The sequence below is a fragment of the Azolla caroliniana genome, unplaced genomic scaffold (assembly GCF_043228905.1).
Source record: "Azolla caroliniana isolate FFs.n. ecotype wild unplaced genomic scaffold, voAzoCaro1.0.p SCAF_3, whole genome shotgun sequence".
NCBI lineage: Eukaryota > Viridiplantae > Streptophyta > Polypodiopsida > Salviniales > Salviniaceae > Azolla > Azolla caroliniana.
In genome coordinates this window covers 23,145,016-23,160,419 of record NW_028230438.1, presented here as the reverse complement: position 1 = coordinate 23,160,419, position 15,404 = coordinate 23,145,016, and the positions used below count along the sequence as shown (strand labels likewise).

The 15,404-nt window shown below is 42.9% G+C and overlaps 1 protein-coding gene across 1 annotated transcript; it reads left to right on the top strand.

Moving 5' to 3' along the window:
* The first annotated feature begins 8,726 nt into the window (after positions 1-8,726).
* LOC147866681 (uncharacterized) lies at positions 8,727-11,117 on the top strand. Its single transcript, XM_087316771.1, has one exon. The coding sequence runs from the start codon at positions 8,727-8,729 to the stop codon at positions 11,115-11,117; it is 2,391 nt and encodes a 796-aa protein (XP_087172897.1).
* The last annotated feature ends 4,287 nt before the right edge of the window (positions 11,118-15,404 follow it).

Here is a 15,404-nt window from a genome sequence, read left to right as displayed (position 1 = left end):
AGAGAGAGAGAGAGAGAGAGAGAGAGAGAGAGAGAGAGAGAGAGAGAGAGAGAGAGAGAGAGAGAAGAGGAGGAGAGGAGAAGAGATTTGCAGATACGCAGAAGGGAGAAGGAAAGAGAAAGAAACGAAACACTTAATTACAGTAACAGTCGATTACAATATCAAGAGATTACAAACTCTGACAATTACAACTGGCAAGGCGGCGATGGACCCGACATGGGAATCCTACTCACGCACACAGACAGAACACACTGGACCCCAAAAAAAAAAAAGCGTAGAAGGGAGAGCCTTTGCTGGCAGCGCACGAGCTACCCACAAAGCAGAGGCCTCGAACTCCCAACACCCACAGAGAATGACGACCGGTGGAGGAGAGAAAGCTCGGCACTCGGTCCTGCAACACTTCGTCCTCCCTCACGCGTGATCCCTTCCTCCTTTCTCTCTCCCTCCTTAAATAGTTCCCAAAAGGGGGGTGCCCCTTTCTCCCTAGTCAAAACCGCTTTATTCCCTGTCCCTTTCGACAAAGATACACACAATCCCCTAATAAATGTATACTACCAAGTATTTACATCAGCCGACCTAATTATGAATAATGTACACAATATCAATTCACGCGTCCACCCATGTAAGAGCCGGTTCATGTGCCTTTTTCTCCGATTCCGCCTATGGCCGGTTTTCTTCACAACAAAGAGTTGTGCTTTGAAGTGATTTACGGAGCCATAGGAATTGTATTTGACCTTATAGATCCAGATCCAACCAATTGCTTAAATTCCTATGAGCTGAATGGAGAACAAGATCCCACGTCTCGTTTTTGCACATTTCTTCATTCATCGGGTCGACCCATTGCGGTTCCTTCATGGCTTCGGAAAGTGTTTATGATTCTTAGACAGTCGTATCTTCATCATAAAGGCATAATGATACACCATGTACTCATCGTAGCCGAATAGGCTTACGGGGTTATTTTCACGAGTGGACCGGTGTAGCTTCTCGTTTGCGAAGACTAATGCTTTCTTCGCTCCATTTGTCTGGGTGATCGCGATGTCCAAGCCTTCGAACTCACTATCAAGGGAGTGAGTTGACTCGTTGTCGATTGGATATTCGTAGTCGAACATCTTGGCCTTCCCTTTGTTGAGTTTTGGACGCGGCCGAGATTTGCTTTGGTCACTCGGGGGTTCCCGTGGTCCACGAAGCATTGTCGTAATCAGACTTTCTTCGAACATGTGTCCGAGTCGAAATTTGTCTTCCATCTCTCGTGTGTCCGATTCCGGGTCGATTGGAGTAGAAATCAGAGTCGTCTCTGGATCATACCAGGATGTTGACTCGTCGAAAACAATGTCTCGACTTACTTGAGCTTTTCGGGTAGATGGGTTGTAGCATTTGTACCCCTTCTATTCAAGCGACTACCTGACAAGCATACATTTATCCTACTTCGGGTCGAGCTTTTGTTGCGTCTTGTCGGGAATATGCACGTAGGAGATGACGGGAACCGAACGTTCCTTATGTCCGACGCTCGGCCACAACCGAGATTCTTTACTTTCACAGAAAGAACAGGAAACGAAAAAACACGCGACACAAAAGGAGAGAAGAGGTACACATGAGGTTTACGTGGAAAACCCCAAGCTAGGGGAAAAAACCACGGCAGCCCTCAGGCTGCAAACTGTCACTATGTATGAATGTACAAAACAGTGAGTTCTCGAAGGCAACGACCTCGGACTCTCGCTCTTCGCCACAGGCGGCGGTTACGACAGAGGCTACGACCTCTTTCTCTCTCTCTCTCTCTATACACTATTACGTGCTCTCTCTTCTTCTTGCACCAACAAGAAAAGTAACAACAACTACAACTAAAGGTTTGCCCTAAGTCATATTTATACTAATATGACTTTTCAGCTATTTACAAATATAGCCTCGATGGGCTCTCAGAAACATATTTACGAATATGTCTCTTCCTCCGGTTCATACCGGGCCTGCACCATCCGGCTCTCCGTAGCCGGGTACTCCTCATCCGGTTCATACCGGGCCTGCACCATCCGGCTCTCCGTAGCCGGGTACTCCTCATCCGGTTCATACCGGGCCTGCACCATCCGGCTCTCCGTAGCCGGGTACTCCTCATCCGGTTCATATCGGGCCTGTATCATCTGGCTCTCCGTAGCCGGGTACTCATCATACCGTTTCGGCCGAGGCCTATCGGCCTCGGCCAAGTTTGTTCGTCGGCACTGTTCTTCTCCCTTCCCATCCGGAGGGACCTGTCTCCCAACAGGAGATTGAGCCAAAAATCTCGAAATGTGATAAATCCGACTTCTTTCTAAAAAACCTCTCCTGAGGGATTACGTCGTGTACCCCAGAGGTTGTACACCTGTGCATGAGATATACGATCGTATTCGCCACTTCTGTCCAATACGATTTCAGCAGGTTCTTCTTATTCATCATTGTCTGTGCAACCTCTACTATGTGCCAATTCTTCCGTTCAGCTACACCATTTTGCTGAGGTGTATGTCGACACGAGAATTCTCGTCGTATTCCTTCTTTTTGGAGATATGTCGTAAACTCATCCGAGAAATATTCTTTGCGTCCATCTGATTGAAGGCAGCATATGTGCCGACCTGTGCCTTTATCGACTTCTTTTTTGAATATTTGGAAGTGGCTGAACACTTCGCTCTACTGTTTCATCGGGTAGTCTAGCCAGGTATGTCTAGAGAAGTCGTCAATGAACGTGACATAATATCGGCAACCACCGAATGTTGCCATCGGGGCTGGTCCCCACACATTTGAATGTATGACATCCAGGGTCCCTTTGCTCACATTCCTCTCTTTTGGGAATGGATGGCGGCATTGTTTTCCGAACTACCATGCCCACATACGCCTGTAATCTCCTTAGTAAATGTCGGGAGTCCGATTACGACTCCTTTTGACTGCATGTTTTGGAGCTTTTGAAGATTGATGTGACCGATTACGACTCCTTTGCTCACATTCCTCTCTTTCAGGAATGGATGCCGGCATTGTTTTCCGAACTGCCATGCCCGCATACGCCTGTAATCTCCTTCTCAGTAAATGTCGGGACTCCGATTACGACTCCTTTTGACTGCATGTTTTGGAGCTTTTGAAGATTGATGTGACCGATTCTCTAGTGCCATAGTTTCAAGTATGTTTCAATTTTGAGGCCTTTTGTGAACATAGCCGGTTTCACGTCCTCTGATTCGAGGATTAACATTCGGCCTTCTCGGCGACCGTGCACTATAATTTGATCGTCCTTTTCGATGAAGCACCTTTCATTGTTAAGTTGGGTTGATTGGGCTTTCGTAATTCTTGGAACCAATCTTCATGGGAGGTCATGTGATTGGATGCTCTCGAGTCGACAAACCATATGCTATGTGAAGAAGAGGTGGTGGTTGGGGCCTGTGCCAACATCGTCTGTGCTTCATGCCTCATTACGAACATCTTGCCGCGATCATCGTAGTCAGAATTCGAAGCTTAGTTTGTGAGTTGTCGACTAGTCGAAGCCGAGTCTAGTATCTTTTTCCTGCACTCCTCTTCATAATGGCCTCAAGTTTTCCACAATACCCGCATTCGATCGGGTTGTTACAATTGCTCGGTCCGGCGGAGTGGCTCCCCCTTCTACTGAACTCTTTAGGATTGTTTCTGTCCTCTTACCATTGGTGGAAGTTATGCTCTTGGAACGGCCGATCATGTCGGCCTCGTCTGAACCGACCTCTATGTCCACGGCCGAATCCTCTTCTATAATCCGACTATGAGTAGAGCATTTGACTAGCATGCGCATTGTTCCTTTCCCGAATGTGATTTTCTTCAACCAACAGAATCGATTGAAGGTCGAAAAAGGAGGGAGGGTTCTCCCTCGCAAGAATGGTCGACTTGATCATGCCGAATCGAGATGCACAAGCCACTGAGGCATATTTGCACCGTTTCTTCATCATCGATGACAACATTAATCAAACCAAGGGCATCACACAACTCCTTGATCTTCAAGGTATAGCTAGTGATCGACATGTCCCTCTGTTGCACGTTGTTTAGCTCCTGTCGAAGTTGGAGCTTTCGTGCAACCATATGGACTGCAAAGATCTTCTTGAGGTTTCCCCAAGCTTTTTTCGGTGTTTTCGAATCTCGAGTATAGCCGAGTATGTGGTCATGAACGCATGACGCAAGGCAGTACAACACATGGCTCGCGGCTTGCTCCCACGCTAGGTTGTCGGCGTGTCTTGGGTTGGGTTGCATTTCATGAGCTCCCTCGATGTAGCTCTAGTAACTTTGGCTAACAAGGTACTGATGCATCTTGTACTCCCAAGATGCGAAGTTTGTTCTATCGAGCTTCTCGGTGGGAAGAGCGATTCCCATTTGGGTGTTCAATGTTGAACTTCTTCTACTCTTGATGTGAGTTGTGCAGGAATCGTTGCTAAAGCGATCAGTCGGTCCTCTGCGAGTTTGAGCACAACACACATAAAGGCGATGGGCTTGGATCAAGCTACCATGCACTCTGATACCATGTAAAGAATCGAGAGTGATTCTGTGCAGAGGAAGGACTGTGTCTGTGTGTATGTGCACGTGAGACAAGAGAGAGAGAGAGAGAGAGAGCTCTTAAAACAAGAAACTGTATATTACGTCCAATAGTAGCTAGGTTACAAGTAACAATTGGCAACGGTTCGGTTCGGTTTGAGAGGGTCCAAACCGAACCGTTAAAAATGTTTGAAACTTGAACCAAACCAAACCAAACCACGAAACCGTAAAACCGAATTGTTAAACAATTTTGAAACCGTAAAAACCACAGTTTCATTGTTCGGTTTCGGTTTTCAGCATAGGTCAAAATTTTTTTAAGATGTTCCCAAAATGTGAGAATAAGGTCGAAAAAGGAAAAGATTGTTTAAAAACAATTTTTAAATTTTTTTACCAATTTTTTTATTTTTTATTTAAAAATAATATAAAATAAAAAATAAAAAACCATTAAACCGTTTAAACTGCAGTTTCTGGCTGTTAAAACCGAACCAAACCGTTTTAGAAAACCTAAACCTGAACCGAATCGAACTATTACGCCGTTAGGCTGCGGTTTCGCGGTTCGGTTCAGTTCAAACCGAACCGTTGCCGATTGTTAGTTACAAGAGGTTGGTTTAAATACCAACTGATCTAGGGCAAGTGCCCAAGTTTCTACTAATTACAAAATATCGTAGTAAGATGTCCATTGACTAGTGTGAACACTCTCTCTATGGGAAATTGAGTTCGATTCTCAACACTTTTCAAGGAGTATTTTGATAGTGTTCATGTGGCTGACAACTTGGTCGTATTCCTTCATCCTCATGCTCAAGGGCTAGTTCAATTTGACTCAACTTTGTCAACCCGGTTTTACGTTCATATGTATTTTTGAGTCTGACCTATAGAGAGTACACTGTAGATTTCGAGGTGCAATTCAAATACATGTTTCCCACCAAATGTATGTAGGTGGTTGGTCTCGTTGGCTCCTACATATTCAACAACTTCGTCATGGTACGATTCACTATGCTTTGTTGGTGTTGTTATAGGATACCTTAACTTTGCTCCTTCCATAAGTCGAAGTTGTTTTCATCAAACTTTCCCACCTCATGTTGGTTGTTGGTGGAGGCCATTCATTTGTCGGTATGTCAATTCACTATGATAGTGGGATTATCTTCTCTTCTGTTGGCTTCTTCTCCACATAGTTTAAACTTGAGTTTTGTGGGATTTGTTGGCCATGTTTTTGGGGTTTGGTTGGCATATAAGATCTTTATATGTCAGTACAATTAAAATGATTGTTAATACTCTTTTGGCGAGATTTCATCGGCTAAGAAGTGGTGAAATATGATCATGTCAATTAGATGTTTGTACAAACATTTTTAAAGCAAGCTACAACTTATGGGCTTAAAATGTGTCGCCGTTAAAATTGAGAGCACAAAACATACAAAAACATTCATGGACTTATGTTTAGCAAACGTTTTGACCCCACTTAAATTTCTTATCGGCCATTTTCTTATTTCTCTCAATTTCCACATCTACACATTTTAATCCCATGAGCAAGTATAGCATGTTTTAGGGATGCTTACAAGCATCCAGTTCACATGATCATATTTCATTACTTCTTACCAATACATTATTGATGTTCATTGGCTAGGGGGAGTTCCTCGATACATCATTGATAATCATTGGGCTAGGGGAGAGACTAGGAAAAGTAACACAATGGAAGCTGTCGTTATAGGCAATGCCCACAATAGATTTAATGCGATTTCATGATCTTTAATGCACCATCCAATCCCTCTTCAAATCATTATCCTGCTGAGCCTTCCCATCTGGGCCCCAAGAATGAAAATGTCTTGGCCTTGCACAACCCTATACTTAGAAGAAAAGGCCACTGCGCCATTCAATTCCACCATAGAATGTAATCCGCTATGCAATCTGCTTACCTTGTTTATGATTAGGATTCTCCGTATTGAAATGGTCATATTTAATCACGGATTCTTGAACCAGAAAATCTCACCATCATAATCATTGAGCAAGGGGGAGAGTGTTTCAGAGTCAATGGCCACAAGGCATTGAATGTCGTTTCGTGTGTCTGACTCTTTCTCCTTCTTTCAGTAGGTAGTTGTTAGGAAATTTTTTGTCTGTTAACAATTGCTATAAGGTGAAGACCTTCACTTTCATAAGGAAATTGAGGTTCTGCGTTTGCTAAGAGAAATTGTTGATAAAACAAAAACAAAAGAATCTTGTTAAGTGATAGTTGAAGAGTGACTGGTTGTGATACTTGTGTAGTTAATATAATAATTGATATATTGGTCATTAAAGTCAATAACTGAATGTATTCTAGTGAAGATTGGTAAGAGTCCCAATGCTAGTTCTGCAATGCAAAAAAGGATGTTGTTAATAAAGAAAACAAAAGAATCTTGTAAGGTTGTAATTGAAGAGCAAGTGGTTGTGTAGTTAATACAATGGAGACTTGGTTGGTTGTTCAAGTCAATAGCATAATGTATATATTCAATTTTTAGTGAGAATGCTCAAAAAGGTTCTTCAATGTTTGAACCGTATGTCTGATAACCTAGCATAGTGGATCTTGTCGTATCATTCGTTTCGAATAATCATGATTCCATGATTTAATAATACTAGAATACTCTTGATTAGGTCTGGGGCTTCTTTGTATTTTCAACTTGTATTGGCCAATGATATACTTGGTCCACCCATAGACTTTGAGCCTCTCAAAGAGAGTCAATATGGACAAGCATTGAATGTTATTTCATGAGCACTAACTCTTTCTTCTTCTTCTTTTGGTAGTTGTCGTTAAGAAAGCTTTTGTCTGTTAATGGTTCCTAAAAGGTAAAGAATTTCTCTTTTATAACGAAATTTAGGCTCTACATTTGCAAAAAGAAATTGTTGATCAAAGAAAACCCAATGAATCTTCTTAAGAGCTAATTGAACATTGAGTGCTTGTGGAGTTCGTGCAATCAATGGAACGGTCACTAAAGTCAATAGCTTAATATAATTTAGCCAAATTTAGGTGAGACGGCTAAAGCTAGTTCTTCAATGTAAAAAAGGATTGCTCATAGAAGGAAAACAAAAGAATCTCCTCAAGTTATAATAAAAGAGTGAGTGGTTTCTGTAGTTAAAACAATGTGGAGATTGGTCCTTAAAGTCAATAGTTTCATGTAGTCACGAGGATGCTCATGTGTTAGGGAGGGTTTTAGTATCAATGGTACACCTTTGCATGACTAAGATTATAGATTCTTCATGTTGTCTATGAGTTTAAGATCCTTTTATTTGAGTTAAAGTGTTATTAAGGAGATTATCAAAATGTTGATTGAGGGGAAAACAATGCTTTGTGCATAATTTATTGGGCAATGAGGAGAAATCAAGTGTTGAGTCGTCGTTCGCGAAAACGAAGTACAATTAGGCTAGTTTGTGATAAGGATACCTTATAACGCTATTGAAGCTGACCCATATAACATATAACAAACATGGGCATTTCACCTCAGTAAAAGAGGATGCCAAGATTTCTTTGAAGATAATGAGAAGTCCCAAGGAAATGAAAAAGAGAAAGACAATGATTGTTGCAAAACTTGTGGAGATAATGCACAATGTGGAAGGAGATGTTTATTGAGGATGAACAAGCAATTTTCTATTCAAACACTAATATATCTAGGTATTTAGATTATGTAATGTAAAGTTCATTTAAATCGAGTGTGAATATCATGTAGTCAAAGAGCTTAGTTTATATGGGGATATGTTTTCGTTAAAGTGGAAAAGGCATGTGACCATAATGTTTAGCCAAGCCTAACATCCCAACATATCATTCATCCATAACTTCCTACGTCCAAAATATGGACAAAGCTTGTCTGTCCTTTCCTGTTCTTCTAGTGCACCTCCACCGCTAGCAGGTAATCTTAACAAACCATGTGTATAAAATATAGTTGTGGCGTTAGTAGTGGAAGCCTTACGACCGCACAATACACTCTAAAGTTTAAACCCTAAACTCCAAAATTGTGCATTGAAGAATTGGTGAAAGGACCGCTAAAGTTAACCACAAGCCCAGTAAACCTCAGCTTGCAAAAAAAAAGCAATGTGGATAAGGCATTGAATGCCATATAATGAGCATAACTCTTTCCTTTTTTGGTGGGGTAGCTGTCGTTAGGGAAGCTTTTGTGTTTGTTAATGGTTTGACTCTAGTCCAAATACATGTATAAATAACTGGGGACTTTGACTGTCTGTATATTCATAATATGCTCACAATGGCTACACGGAATGAGATTAGTAGTGAGGATTTTAACGGAAGAGGGGCAGCAACCTCTTCCGGTGATCATTCCATTAGCATCCATGCCAATAATCCCTCCTCTTCCCTAAGTGCCCCATTCAATCTGGCTACACCATCTAATCCTGCTGTTCTATCCGATCCCGAACCTGACCCTGACCATGAGAACAAGCTCAACACCTTCGCCTTGCGGCTCGCTGTTCTCGAAAAGCTCGGAATCATGGTCGGCACGCTCACGTTCATTTGGGCCACTGTCGTCCTCCTCGGTGGTTTCGCGACCACGATGAAAGAGAACGACTTCTGGTTTGTCACGGCTATCCTCGTGATCGAAGGCGCGCGGATCTTCAGTCGGAGCCACCAGCTAGAATTGCAGCATCAGGACAAGAATGACTGTTCAGGCAGCCTCATCCAGAGAACGGCCAAGTTCTTGAACTTGGGCTGTTTCTCTCGTCCGGATCTTTCTCCTCATTCAACTGCTACAAGCCATGGAGCAAGCCATGGAAAGGATACTTGGAGAACTAATTGGGGACTCCGCCAGTCGAAGATGAGGAAATGGGATAATTTGAGGTTTCCCATCCTCCCTTGGCTTGAGATTAGGGCTTCCAACGTTCTTCTACTGTTGGAGTTGGTGCAGGTTCTGGCGGCACTCGCCACTCTTGCGATGTCTATCATCCGTCTATGCGTGCGTCGGTTCACATTGCCCAAGGAGAAGGAAGATGGGACACAGATCAACCACCGGTCTGCGCTCTTCATCTTCTACAGCCTCGCGATAACGGAGGCGCTCGTGTTCTTGATCCAGAGGATGTACTGGGAGATCAACATCTATTACATGCATGTGTTGGAGCGAGTGAACAAAAGCTTGGGGCTCAAACCAGAAGACCTACCCATGACCCGGAGCTTCTTCTACCAGGTCTATAGCACATGCCTGAGCCAGAGCATCTACGGGAGTCTGAAGATGGACATGGTGGACTATGCTCTCTCATGGCTGCAGTCGGATCAAGCCGACGAGCAGCTGGGTGGGCTGAGTGTGCTGGTGACCTACTCTAAGAGAACGCAAGTCGACTCGGGCGGAGTGGATAACACCCTCCGCAGCATTGGGATGAAGCAAGGGGCTGTTGAGAGGCTTCTGGAGATGGTGACTTGGAACGACGATCAGTCCAATCTCATCCGACAGTTTGCGGCCGATCTCTTGCGCAAGATCGTCAAGTCTAACCCACACAGCATCAGGGTGATCTCCATATCCGGCTCAATCGACCGCGTCACCAGGCTTTTCATCTCCAACGCCAACAAGGATAACATCGACATTCGGATCGTCGCCCTAAAGATTCTCAAGTATCTCATCAGAGATCCTCTCACCAGGTACTGCATCCACACTGTGAAGCTCCTGGAGACCTGCCTCTTCTACTACATCAGAGATATCGAGAACATGCTGCGCCACGACCAGAAGCAGGACCGCATCATCCTGCAGGTGAAGCTATGTCTGCAGCTCCTCCATATGTTGGCCAACGAGGATCTAGCTAAGGAGAAGACGGAGAGGATGTCTGAACTGGTCCAGTGGCTCCTGGGCATCTTCCTCCAAGGCACGTTGGATGATTGTGCAACCAGTCGGAGGGCTGGCAAAGCTTTGTGTTTGTTGGCGCAGACGAGCATGCACCATGCCCTTCTAATGGAAAATAAGGTGGAGGATATAATGGAGAAGATATCGGATAAAAGGTTGGGGCACATTGCTATGACGGTACTGAGGACCTTATGTGTGTATAGAAATCTACGATTCAGGACCATAATTGTGAGGAACTGCATGATGAGGACAATGAAGATAATAATGCCGCCTAAAGCGGACATGGAGGAGGTGCCGATGGAACTAAATGTGGCGGCCATGGGGCTTCTGTGGGAAGTGGCCAATGACATGGAGGAGATGGAAGTGGGCGGGATCAAAGCCCCGGACATGGTGAACAGACTGAAGGAGATGGTACAGTTGGAGGCGGTTACATCAGTTGAAAAGCGGATGTTTCCGTACATGAAGCGGACGGTAGTGGGGCTGGCAATCGCCCTCATGACATATCATGATCGCACCTTCAACCCATTGTTCGCGGAGACCGAAATCAGTAAACCTTTCCTCAGTTTGTCGGCCTCCGACCTCTTCAAAACCGAGCCTTGGGCCATCGGTGATGTCTCTGACCCCGTGTCCGACAACGACCCCGACTCTGAGCTCATGGAAAATAGTGGCTACACTTTGCGATCCATAAGAGTGAGTTACCTTCTCAACGAACTTAAGGAAGCCATTGAGCAAGCAACAATGTGGTCAAGGGCACGAAGTTCTGGGTTTATGGGAAGCCTGCCGCATGCACGCAATGTCCTAGCTACAGTGTAGTAAGAGCTTTTGGCCGCCCAAAAGTTAGCCCATTAACAATGGCTTCAATACCACCAATATATGTACCTTATGAAGATGTCACTTGTCGATTTTTGTACCATATTTTCTTTCTTTCTAAGCTTCACACAATAAGCTACCATAACGTGGTACTTCATTCAAACTTCCCCTTGGTTCAACATCTTAAAGTTGACCTCACTAAATAATGAGAGCGTTTTGCTTGTGGTGTGCTTTGTATTTGAAAATAATGCACTCGAGTAATGTGTGTGTCTTTTGCATCCGTAGGATGGGGCTTGAAACACACACAAAACATGATTGGGACACAAAAGAGGATTTATACTATATCCAAGGAAAAGCTTCCAATACTCCCAAATTGGGACAACCAAAAACAGGGTTGGGACAAGTCGGGACTATGTCGGGGCAAATCGAGACTCAACCGAGACAAGTCGGGATTGTCGAATATGGGTATATAATGGTCGTATTGACACTATCCCATTGGACACACAAGCTTTAGGCAATTTCTGTAGACAGTGGAAAAGGAAATTACCCTAAGTTAGTTAGTATCTAAACTAACTCTTGTAACCTAGTTTTAAGGTTGTTCATTTTTGTTGTTGCCATTGTAACTCTCTTCGAGAATAATATAGTTACATACTCTTGTCCCTACCTTGGTGTACTTCTTTTCTCTATCTTTCTTGTTGATCTTATCTAATGATTCAATTGTCTTGGGTTACCAATGTTTTTCTTTGTATTCACTGAATATCTTTATCTCAAAGAGTGCAGAGTTTGTTCCACATCCTGACTGTTGGTTCCAACGTTTGGTATCGGAGCCTGGTGTTTCTTGATTTTGCAGTCAACCATCTTCTTCTCTTCATCAACATCTCTTTTCTAGGAAACCCTTGAAGGTCTTCTAACTATATTTGCTTGATAGAACCAATTCTGAGATTTTGGTTCGACTTAAATCTTTTGGCCAGCCACTCTCTACAAGATCATTTTTTCTTGAGAAGAAACAACCACGGTTCTGCATTTCATTGTGTTAAATCACCTATAGAGTAGGCCAAACAACCGCTCTTCGTCTTTGTGATTGTAACCGCTCAAAGTGAGATTCCAAATTGAACGGCCACTCTCGTGCTCTATTCGGCTAGACAAATTGATCAGGACATTGAGTGTTGCTCATTTGCTTGTTGTAACTATCCAGAGTAGATGTGGCCCGAGTAACAACCCGCATCCATGCTTCATTCAGATAGACAACATTTGGAAAGACCAGTCAAATTTGTTCCTCTCATCGTTGTAGCCACCTGAAGCAGGATTGGCCTGGAGATCAATAAAACAACATATAATTTGTGATTGGCTCGTGAAATCGGCAATCAACAGTTAACTATGCTCAACTCGGCTAGCCCCTCCAATCGCCTTAGCCACTCCAAGCAAGTTTAGTACCCAATTTCCATCCTAAATGCAATCGACGAATCAATTGGTTAATTTAGGTCCAATTCAACTAGGCCAATCGGCTGTAGTCACTCTAAGGCGAACCCACCGATAGTCGAAGTTTATTCAGCTTGTGGTCAAACTCGGTTAGAACGAATTCGGGTGAGCCAATCAGTTGCACCCAGCCAGTGTTCGTAGCCAACTTTGAACAAATCCTCCCAAAGTTGACATAGATGGCACCCACATTCGGCTCATTGAAGAAGAGTCTAAGGAAGTTCGACAAGTCGAACTTCAATTTTTGGAAGGAGTAAATGTAGGAGTACATGATAGTGAAGGGTCAAATAGACCCAATCGAGACTGAAAACACTCAAGAAGGATACATGCTGAATGAGTGGACAAAGCTAGACATAATTGTTCGTGTCATCATTCAGATGCACTTGTCGGAGTAAGTGTACTTCATAGTGCAATTGTGTTCGACTGCCTTCCAAATGTGGAAGAGACTAGTCTACTCTGACAAAGATATATCTGATACGATGACTCTAAAACCTTTCAATGAAAGAATCCAACTCGGTCCAAGCACATCTCAATGAGTACGAAAGGCCAAGCTCCCAAATTTCGGCTTAGGGGACAAGATTTGAAGACAAACTAGAAGTTATGCTGCTAATAAAAACTCTTCCCCCTTCGTGGGGAACTTTCATCACAATTGTATGCAATGCATCAATTGTCGTCATAAAGTACTTTGAAGTCACGACCTAAATCCAGATTGAAGCAACTTAGAGGAAATAGTTTGCCTACGTAGTACAAGGTTCGACTGACAGATCAAACAATCGAGGAAAAAGTTCTTCCCGATCGCCGACAAATCAACGAAACCGGAACAAGTCCTAGGATAATTAAACCTGCAACTATTGCAAGAAATCCGGTCATATCAAGGCTGATTGCGACACCCTCAAAACAAAAAATTATAAAACTCATTGAGCTTATTAGAAGAGTGGCCGGCATGAGGAGGTTGTTCTGTATCGACTCTTCAGCCGAAGTATTGACGGATGACCCTAACATCTTATTCATAGAACACTCAATCAAATCGGAAGTTTTGATTACGACTTAGGAATCGAGCAGATGGCTCTTAGATTCGGGTGCATCCTACCACGTGACCCCTCATTTATCCCAATTTCAGCAATATTCGGCTCGAGATTCCGACTCAGTCCGAGTTGGAAATTTGAGCATTGCGCTATAATAGGAATCGACATTGTAGAGCTAAACCTTCCAAGTGGCTCTACACTAGTACTACACAATGTCCGACACCTGAGCTCTCACGATTGTTGATCTTAGTCAGAAAACTTGATGAAGACAACATCCGTGCTAGCTTCTCATAGGAGGGTGGACGCTCCACAGGAGGGGACCCTCTTGCTTGCTCGAGGTCCGAAAGTACGTTCATTGTATTTAGTATATGTCACACTCAGAAAGGGTGATTTGTTTCTGGTTGACATTCCCTTGTCATTATTGTGGCATGGATGACTCAGACACCTCTTTAAGGCTGGCATCATGCACTTATCCAAAGCCGGATACATCCCCAAACTCTCCTTCACCGACAAACAATTCTGCGAGCATTGCCACTATGGCAAGCAAATCGCGGTCTCACACCCGATAACAACACCCAGAGAATCAAGCCCGCTCGATTTTGTTCATTCAGACATCTATAGCCCAATGGCACATCAGATTCATCGACGACTCGATTTGCAAGGTGTGGGCATACCCGACCAGAACCAAAGATCGAGCCTTCTCGATTCAATAGGGTTATTTAAAGGGCAACATTAGGGTGGGGTTATATCCTTTCTCCATTTTGTGACATCAACAAAGATGTGAGGGAATAGATGATTAAAACTTGGGTGTCATCACATTTAGAAACAAGGAGAGAATTTCACATCAACAAGTTAAAGAATGAGCTACAGAGCAACCTTCAAGAAGCTGTATGAAAGAGTTTATGATATGCAACATGGTTTAAACAATGGAATCAGATAGTTTTGCCCATACATTTGCATGTGATGCTCAAGATGACGTAGAAGTTGATTCACCGGAAGACTTTACCTATCACCATTCAACATATTATAGAGCTTCATATAAACACATGCTTAAAATCAGGGAATGCCTTTCATTGTGAAACTCTAGATAATAGTGTCATGCCAACACATCTTAAAAGAAAATTTAAGACTATCAAAGAAGCAACAAAAGTTATTGCTAAATTGGATAGCATTAAGAAAATTTAGAATACAAAAATTGCTTGCTAATTTGGAAATAGCTACCTCATGTGAAAATTTTGTTAGACAAGAACTTCTCATCCATTTCAACAATATATGATTAATGGACTACCTCAATGATCTAGAATTCAACAAGCAATCTTCTAAAAGAGGAGATGAATAAATAGTCGAGAAATTTGGGTGCTTAATTAGGTCTCTTATAGCTAAACATGTAAATAATAACTTTGTTACATTTTTGAATATGTTAAGAAATGGTGCACGATGCGAATCTTCCGAATTGGCATTTTTATTGACATACAAACAAAAAGTTTTAATTATGGGACAAATGAAGAAATGGATTAAAATACGCACACCTGTTGAAGGACATACAATGTCTCCCAACTAGAATCATGAGGAGGCTTTGTATATGTGGAGTTCGTTATTATTAGCGCAAAGAGCAACCACTTATACGTTTGTTGATGAAGCAAATAAGAATCAATTACTTCTCCATGGTTTGTGATATAAAGATCTTAAGTCCGTGCACAATGTATATGTAACCTTGACCAATAGAATCAACGCATAGATAAATAGGCGCTCAAGTTCATATCTCACTCTATGTTGTAGTTTATTGAAA

Bases quoted from the DNA above. Each gene is read 5' to 3' on its own strand.
- LOC147866681 (XM_087316771.1), top strand. From the start codon at position 8,727: ATGGCTACACGGAATGAGATTAGTAGTGAGGATTTTAACGGAAGAGGG.